General features: G+C 43.1%; 1 protein-coding gene across 1 annotated transcript in view; it reads right to left on the bottom strand.

Moving 5' to 3' along the window:
• Positions 1-3258: 3258 nt before the first annotated feature.
• The window catches only part of LOC124035548 (sodium-dependent noradrenaline transporter-like), a 67548-nt gene continuing 60957 nt past the window's right edge, over positions 3259-9849 (bottom strand). Inside the window, exons 13-15 of the mRNA XM_046349018.1 lie at positions 6354-6521; positions 4024-4098; positions 3259-3648 (exon numbers count right to left, since the gene is read on the bottom strand). Of these exons, the coding sequence (XP_046204974.1) occupies positions 3625-3648; positions 4024-4098; positions 6354-6521 (267 nt within the window). The 3' untranslated portion in view covers positions 3259-3624. The remainder of the gene's footprint in view (positions 3649-4023; positions 4099-6353; positions 6522-9849) is intronic.

The raw sequence follows: 9849 nt of genomic DNA, 5'->3' as shown, positions 1-9849 counted from the left end.
GGGAGAGAGAGAGAGACAGAGGGAGAGAGCGAGAGAGAGAGACAGAGGGAGAGAGTGAGAGAGACAGAGGGAGAGAGAAAGCGATAGAGACAGAGAGAGAGAGTGAGAGAGACAGAGGGAGAGAGACAGAGGGAGAGAGAGAGACAGAGGGAGAGAGCAAGAGAGAGAGAGAGAGAGAGACAGAGGGAGAGAGAGAGCGAGAGAGACAGAGGGAGAGAGAGTGAGATAGAGAAACGTATGTATCTGCTCCCTTCCAGAATAATAATCCCCTTTCCCTCATCAGAGAGCTCCAAACATCCCCCTTTCTGGTTTCTCTATTATCTAAGCCCCATGCATTCATCCTATGGCTACTGTACAGTCTACCCTCTCTAACACAACACAATGGACCAGGAATTCAATTTCATTCACAGAAGCTTATAATCCCATTCCAACAATAAATCAATGCTTACACCCCCATCTGTGTGTGTAGAAGATCTCTTTATTATAATAGTGTGCATATTTTGACTTCTACATAGATAGTTGTCACTCACGTTCAACAGGACTTTTGTATTGTACACAGTGTTCTGTAAACGTAGCTCAGGTAATGCCAGGGTTCTACATTCACGTTGCAAAGTTACCCCGGTTACACTGGAGAACACATCTGTAAATTGATTCATCTTACCTACATCAAACACAATGATATAACAGTAACAGTGGACAGTTACGTTTAAAATACTTTACATTCACGTTTCGTTTATAAACAATTTGATAAATACAAGATTAGATATATAACAAAAGAATATATTTATATATATTTCCATGTCTTATACTCCACATACAATAATAATTGTTGTGTGTGGCTTGCTTCCTGCCATTAATGTTATTTCACAATAAGAAAAATTCAGTTACATTTCAACTCCATTTGAATAAATAAAGAAACCGAGAAGAGAAACAAAACGAAAGACAAAAACAGCAGACATCTCTAAAAAAAAGAGGTGAACAGTTTGGCACTTCCTTGGTGGTGACTTTTCTTTAAATCGAGTTTGACAAAAAATGGGCTTCAACAGATGACAAAGTAACATATAAAGACACCATAAACTATTTAACGTAACAATGAATGAGGCATTTCAAACGTAAAATACACTAGCTATCCTTCCACATGCGCGGGCACACACACACTTTGAAGGAGAAGCTCCTGATTTCCCTCACCCATATGGACCACAAAACAATGAATTGGAAAGATGCAACATAACAAAGAGAACATTGTATAAAAAGTAAAGAAATCACTTGTTTTGTTGAGTCTACCTGTGTTAGTGCTGTTAGTCAGTTAAGCTTTTGATAAAACAGGGCATTTCTTACATGCCTGAAAACATTCCCTAAAACACTAAGAGTGCTTACCTCTCCATAGAAAACTGAAACAAGTACTTCTGTTAAAGACTTCTTTCAAGTGCTGGATTCAACTTCATTTAATCAAAGCCTCCCTTTGTGTCTCTTCCCCACTGTTTAATACTACTGTTTATCCACCAGCACGGCGAAGGCAAATCATTGGATGAAGGGCACAAGCCTCTCTGAAGAGGATGCTAGTACTATGCAACACATTAAAGTTGGTACACACAGTACCATTAGTAACCATAGCAGGACAATGTAGACCTCTGCTCTGTGTAAAGGCCATGTGTAAAGCATAAGGACGACCACTTGCAAGACAAAACACTTCTGAGTCTCAACATAAATTGTTCCCTTTTCTGTGAGACAGGTGACAAAAGCTTCAGATCTGTTTCAGGTAGGTTTCAAAAGATGGAGAAGGCAACTGGGAAAAACCTCTACTGCTGTAAGATGAATATCTAAAGGACATTGTCATTCAAACTGAATTAATAACGTATGTTGGTAACCATGAAGTGTATCTATCATCCACGAGCTCTGATCTGCAGGAGGATTCCTGAGTCGTCGGGCAAAACCTTTCTGTATGGACCAATGAAAACATTTACCTTTCTGTATGGACCAATTAAAACATTGACAGGTTGGGAAGTGTCTAGCTCGATAAGGCACTGACACAGTTGAGCTGCTGTTATCTAGAGTAGTGACTGGGGACCTACTCAGTCAGACATACAAAGAGGGCAATGAAACTAGATGTCTTCCCTTTCTCATTCACCTAAAAGCTTGAGGGGCCTCTTTGAAAAGAATCAAGAAGATAAAAAGCAATGTGAGACATGTTTGTCTCCCCCTGCCTAGAGCATACATGATGACAGAAGTGGTCATTTGGTACTTTTTGACTTGGTTTAAGTGTCTAACCCATGTATAACTAATGAACACAGAGCAGTCATCGTTAAAAAAACAAATGATATGAAAAACAATAACTGTGTCCATGAACACAGAAAACACCTGTACATGCTCTGCATGGAAGGTCTCCATCTTATGAGTTGTATTCACGTTTAAAAAATGACGACGATGACGATGTCACATGGTAAAAAGTTTTCAATAAAAAGATACTTCAAGCAAAAACATGGAGGATACTGAGTTGACCCTGTAGGCAGAGGTTGGTGAGAGAATCTGTAGTCACTCCACAGAGAGAGAGGGAGATGAGGGGCCGAGTGGGAAAGAGGGGATGGCAGGTCACAGGTTGGGTCAGAACCAACAGAACACAGAGAGAGAGGGAGATGAGGGGCCGAGTGGGAAAGAGGGGATGGCAGGTCGCAGGTTGGGTCAGAACCAACAGAACACAGAGAGAGAGGGAGATGAGGGGCCGAGTGGGAAAGAGGGGATGGCAGGTCACAGGTTGGGTCAGAACCAACAGAACACAGAGAGAGAGGGAGATGAGGGGCCGAGTGGGAAAGAGGGGATGGCAGGTCGCAGGTTGGGTCAGAACCAACAGAACACAGAGAGAGAGGGAGAGGAGGGGCCGAGTGGGAAAGAGGGGATGGCAGGTCACAGGTTGGGTCAGAACCAATAGAACACAGAGAGAGAGGGAGATGAGGGGCCGAGTGGGAAAGAGGGGATGGCAGGTCACAGGTTGGGTCAGAACCAACAGAACACAGAGAGAGAGGGAGATGAGGGGCCGAGTGGGAAAGAGGGGATGGCAGGTCGCAGGTTGGGTCAGAACCAACAGAACACAGAGAGAGAGGGAGATGAGGGGCCGAGTGGGAAAGAGGGGATGGCAGGTCACAGGTTGGGTCAGAACCAACAGAACACAGAGAGAGAGGGAGATGAGGGGCCGAGTGGGAAAGAGGGGATGGCAGGTCACAGGTTGGGTCAGAACCAACAGAACACAGAGAGAGAGAGGGAGATGAGGGGCCGAGTGGGAAAGAGGGGATGGCAGGTCGCAGGTTGGGTCAGAACCAACAGAACACAGAGAGAGAGGGAGATGAGGGGCCGAGTGGGAAAGAGGGGATGGCAGGTCACAGGTTGGGTCAGAACCAACAGAACACAGAGAGAGAGGGAGATGAGGGGCCGAGTGGGAAAGAGGGGATGGCAGGTCACAGGTTGGGTCAGAACCAACAGAACACAGAGAGGCAGACAGGAGCATGGCGTTATCCCTGTCCATCCTCCAGTAGCAGGAGGCTCAGCAGCAGGAACATCTGCCGTCGAAACACAATGACTCCAACACCCCGGAATTGTGAGTAGTGGGGAAGGTTGGGTGACATCAGGTTGTCAGATAGCCAACCAGTGCTTGAGCTGAAATAGAAAAGGTTGACTTTCACATCTGTTTCGGTAAGGTTTCAAAAGAAGTAGAAGCAACTGGGAAAAACCTCTACTGCTGTAAGATGAATATCTAAAGGACATTGTCATTCAAACTGAATTAATAACGTATGTTGGTAACCATGAAGTGTATCTATCATCCACGAGCTCTGATCTGCAGGAGGATTCCTGAGTCGTCGGGCAAAACCTTTAAAATGTCAGACTTAATATGCCATAATGAAAAATATATCAACCCCTACAAACATGTCCATTCATTATAATACACATAATAATTCAAATGTCCTGTTGCTGCAGGATTATTTTCCTGCTCTAGCACACTGGCTCAAATTAAGATCCAACATCTGTACTCACCGTGAACTGTCTGATGGTAGCTCCCTCCGCCACCAGATGATGTTCGTGTTCTGGTGTGATGCAGTAGGCGATCCTCTGAAAAATAAACCATTACAGTACATTATATTACATAACTCATACCTTACAATAAACATATAGTCTTACACTGCATAAAACAGAATCCAAAGAGTTTAGATACACATTGTCCCAAGCACAAGAGACATGATCTTAAAGCTTGTAATAAACTAGCACTTTAATCTAAGGTCACAGTTTATTCTATAGATACACCATTTCCTCTATAGATTAGGAACTAGAGATAGCTCAAATATGTCAAACAGCATTCTGATTCTGATGTGATCAGGCTGGACTGGATGTACACTGTACTGTGGTGTGTACTGCATGACCTCTGATGTCTCTTCCAGATTGCCCCCATCCTCATATCTGACTGAGTGCACTTGGTGTGATAACAGTATGATAGACTGTGATCTCAGCTGGAGGAAAAGCATGGAAGATAGTCATGGAAGGAGTCGAAACACTGCCAGGATATCAGAAGGAAATGCCATGAGGAGTGAGTAGGAAAACACAAGGTAACACTGTTTACTGCTCAGGAAGATAATCAAAGCTGTGGAATGTTGTTTTTATGATTGTACTGTACACTGTTCAGTCTTTGAACCCTCAAGATCTCTAACCAGCGTCCCAAAAGTACTGACATCATCAACCATCAACCATTGAAAAGGAAAAAAGTCTGTTTATGAGTCAGTTCAATGTCAAGCCGTGAAGACTCCAAGCTAAATGCTTTCCATTGATCTAAGATTATCTTTGCATAAAATAAACACATACTAACCCAGGGGGGCAACCCTGGTTGAAATGACATGATAATCTGGTTATAAGGATGGCATTTCAACCAGTTTTGACCGCTGGGATACAGATAAGAGGTTGCTATTTACCACAGCATTCAAGCTACATGACTTCAAGCTACAGTACATACTGTACCTGCCAACATTAACACTACATGTTAAAACCTCTTAAGGATTGGACTCTTTTTCACCTAAAATGACATACCCTAATCTAACTGCCTGTAGTTCAGAACCTGAAGCAAGGATATGCATATTCTTGATACCATTTTTTTATTTTATTTTTTATTTTACATTTATTTAACTGGGCAAGTCAGTTAATTAAGAACAAATTTACAATAATGGCCTACCCCGGCCAAACCCAGACAATGCTGGGACAATTGTGCACCACCCTATGGGACTCCCAATCATGGCTGGTTGTGATATAGCCTGGAATCAAACCAGGGTATGTAGTGACGCCTCTAGCACTGAGATGCAGTGCTTTAGACCGCTGCGGAACTCGGGAGCCATTTGAAAGGAAACACTTTGAACTTTGTGGAAATGGGAAATTAATGTAGGAGAATATAAAACATTAGATCTGGTAAAAGATAATATAAACAAAAAACATGTGTTTTCTATTTATTTTTTGTTCCATAACCTTTGAAATGCAAGAGAAAGGCCATACATTAAGATTTAGATTTAGATTTAGATTGATTCCACAAGATGGAGGCAGTGTGTGTGCAAAGTTTCCCAGGTCAACCCTTAAAGAGATTGGTGGGGCCAAGGCTTAAGAGAGTGTGAACAATGTTGAATGGGTGTAGACAAAGAAAGGCTCTCCAATAGTAGTACCAAAACATTGAAAGATGGTTTTCTCAAAAGTGAGTTTACAAGTTGATCAACTTTCAAAGCACAATTACTTTCTCATTGTTTCCTCAAATGCAGTGTATGATATACCATTTTGTAGCTCTAAGTCTCTACTTTTATCCCGTGTAAAAAAAATCAAATGTTGCTACATAAGACAGAATCCAGATGGTGAGTCACATTTTATCTCTGGGACCCTCAGGATGACAAATCAGAGCAAGATTACTGAATGTAAGTACATGATTTACCTTCAGAGGTGAATGTATAAAACCAGTGTTGTTGTTGTTGTGCACTCTCCTCAAACAATAGAATGGTATTTTCTTCTGTAATAGCTACTGTAAATTGGACACTGCAGTTAGATTATCACGAACTGAAGCTTTCTGTCCATATAAGATGTGTCTATGGACCGGAAAGTTGCTGGTGTATACCACGTTTTCTAGTCACATTATCACATACGAGCAACAGTGTTTTTTAAATGTATGTAAATTGTACAGTCGTTTGTCTGTCATGCCTTTTACGTTATATGTCGGACCCCAGTAAGACTAGCTGTCGCCATTGGCAATGGCTAATGGGCATCCTAATAAATCAATCTAAGGTTATCTTTACATTACATATACAACAACTATGCAGATGAGAGGGATTTGTTTTTCCACTGACCTGTTTGAATGTCCCTGGCATACTGAGGAACTTGTAGATGGCGTAGATGGGCACAAACATCATGGAGGACAGAGCTACGCCCCAGCCAATCACATTGGACCATGAAGGAAAGACATAGTCATCATAACTCAGGCCCGTGGACGTCACGATGCTGGCTATCACCACGACCTGGTGAGAGGAGAGAAACAACAGAACCGTTAGCTAGGTCACCATATAAACTGAGGACAGGAGGAACAACAGAACCGTTAGCTAGGTCACCATATAAACAGAGGACAGGAGGAACAACAGAACCGTTAGCTAGGTCACCATATAAACTGAGGACAGGAGAAACAACAGAACCGTTAGCTAGGTCACCATATAAACTGAGGACAGGAGAAACAACAGAACCGTTAGGTAGGTCACCATATAAACTGAGGACAGGAGAAACAACAGAACCGTTAGCTAGGTCACCATATAAACAGAGGACAGGAGAATCAAAAGAACCGTTAGCTAGGTCACCATATAAACAGAGGACAGGAGAATCAAAAGAACCGTTAGCTAGGTCACCATATAAACAGAGGACAGGAGAATCAAAAGAACCGTTAGCTAGGTCACCATATAAACAGAGGACAGGAGAATCAAAAGAACCGTTAGCTAGGTCACCATATAAACAGAGGACAGGAGAATCAAAAGAACCGTTAGCTAGGTCACCATATAAACTGAGGACAGGAGAAACAACAGATCCACTAGGTCACCATATAAACTGAGGACAGGAGGAACAACAGATCCACTATGTCACCATATAAACTGAGGACAGGAGAAACAACAGATCAGCTAGGTCACCATATAAACTGAGGACAGGAGGAACAACAGATCCACTATGTCACCATATAAACTGAGGACAGGAGGAACAACAGATCCACTATGTCACCATATAAACTGAGGACAGGAGGAACAACAGATCCGCTAGGTCACCATATAAACTGAGGACAGGAGGAACAACAGATCCACTAGGTCACCATATAAACTGAGGACAGGAGGAACAACAGATCCGCTAGGTCACCATATAAACAGAGGACAGGAGGAACAACAGATCCACTAGGTCACCATATAAACTGAGGACAGGAGGAACAACAGATCCGCTAGGTCACCATATAAACTGAGGACAGGAGGAACAACAGATCCGCTAGGTCACCATATAAACTGAGGACAGGAGGAACAACAGAACTGTTAGCTAGGTCACCATATAAACTGAGGACAGGAGGAACAACAGAACTGTTAGCTAGGTCACCATATAAACTGAGGACAGGAGGAACAACAGAACTGTTAGCTAGGTCACCATATAAACTGAGGACAGGAGGAACAACAGAACCGTTAGCTAGGTCACCATATAAACTGAGGACAGGAGAATCAAAAGAACCGTTAGCTAGGTCACCATATAAACTGAGGACAGGAGGAACAACAGATCCACTAGGTCACCATATAAACTGAGGACAGGAGGAACAACAGATCCACTAGTTCACCATATAAACTGAGGACAGGAGGAACAACAGATCCACTAGGTCACCATATAAACTGAGGACAGGAGGAACAACAGATCCACTAGGTCACCATATAAACTGAGGACAGGAGAAACAACAGATCCACTAGGTCACCATATAAACTGAGGACAGGAGGAACAACAGATCCGCTAGGTCACCATATAAACTGAGGACAGGAGGAACAACAGATCCACTAGGTCACCATATAAACTGAGGACAGGAGGAACAACAGATCCACTAGGTCACCATATAAACTGAGGACAGGAGGAACAACAGATCCGCTAGGTCACCATATAAACTGAGGACAGGAGGAACAACAGATCCGCTAGGTCACCATATAAACAGAGGACAGGAGAAACAACAGATCCGCTAGGTCACCATATAAACTGAGGACAGGAGGAACAACAGATCCGCTAGGTCACCATATAAACTGAGGACAGGAGGAACAACAGATCCACTAGGTCACCATATAAACTGAGGACAGGAGGAACAACAGATCCACTAGGTCACCATATAAACTGAGGACAGGAGGAACAACAGATCCACTAGGTCACCATATAAACTGAGGACAGGAGAAACAACAGAACCGTTAGCTAGGTCACCATATAAACTGAGGACAGGAGGAACAACAGATCCGCTAGGTCACCATATAAACTGAGGACAGGAGGAACAACAGATCCGCTAGGTCACCATATAAACTGAGGACAGGAGGAACAACAGATCCGCTAGGTCACCATATAAACTGAGGACAGGAGGAACAACAGATCCACTAGGTCACCATATAAACTGAGGACAGGAGGAACAACAGAACTGTTAGCTAGGTCACCATATAAACTGAGGACAGGAGGAACAACAGAACTGTTAGCTAGGTCACCATATAAACTGAGGACAGGAGGAACAACAGAACTGTTAGCTAGGTCACCATATCAACAGAGGACAGGAGGAACAACAGAACTGTTAGCTAGGTCACCATATAAACTGAGGACAGGAGAAACAACAGAACCGTTAGCTAGGTCACCATATAAACAGAGGACAGGAGAAACAACAGAACCGTTAGCTAGGTCACCATATAAACAGAGGACAGGAGGAACAACAGAACTGTTAGCTAGGTCACCATATAAACAGAGGACAGGAGGAACAACAGAACCGTTAGCTAGGTCACCATATAAACTGAGGACAGGAGGAACAACAGAACCGTTAGCTAGGTCACCATATAAACTGAGGACAGGAGGAACAACAGAACTGTTAGCTAGGTCACCATATAAACAGAGGACAGGAGGAACAACAGAACCGCTAGATCTTGATGCTGACTATCTCCACAAAGTATGAAGAGGAGAAAAAACAACAGAGTGGTTATAATATTCCCAACGAGACATCAAACAGAGCTTCTGTAGAAATAATGAATACTCCTCCTCCACTCCGCCACTGTTCATTTTGACAAAACAATGAAAGCATTGCAGAGATGAAATTGAGTTGAATAGAACAGACTAGGGCATGGTCGCTCCCTCTGGGGTTTGAACATACTGTAATAGACATTCACTGTAAGTACTCTTCCCCTGTAAGTACTCTGGTTCACCAGGCTGCTGTAGACCGGAGACTGGAGGCCCATCACCACTGAACTGTAGCTCTGTAGCTTTGTAACTGTTGCACCAGAGAGCAGCAAACATCACTAGTAGTTATAATACAACACTGGAAGGTCAGTGAAGTGTCTCTTCCTCGTCTCAAAGGCCAACAACATTCTTCTATGTCTTTCTTCTACAAATGCCATCTATGCAACAGCCAAAGTTGCATGCTATCTTCCTGATTTTTGCTGTTTCTGCCTTGATTCTGGAGTTTAAGGCGAGTAGAAGTGTCACGAAGTATTTTGTGTTTTTCTTCATGTATTTGGTCAGGCCAGGGTGTGACATGGGTTTTTGTATGTGGTGTGTAGCTTAGTGGGATTGTAGCTTAGTGGGGTGTTCTAGGAGAGTCTATGG

The sequence above is a fragment of the Oncorhynchus gorbuscha genome, linkage group LG05 (genome assembly GCF_021184085.1).
Source record: "Oncorhynchus gorbuscha isolate QuinsamMale2020 ecotype Even-year linkage group LG05, OgorEven_v1.0, whole genome shotgun sequence".
In the NCBI taxonomy this organism is placed as follows: domain Eukaryota; kingdom Metazoa; phylum Chordata; class Actinopteri; order Salmoniformes; family Salmonidae; genus Oncorhynchus; species Oncorhynchus gorbuscha.
The sequence above is the reverse complement of the archived record's forward strand: the minus strand, read 5'-3'. Positions and strand labels throughout refer to the sequence as shown.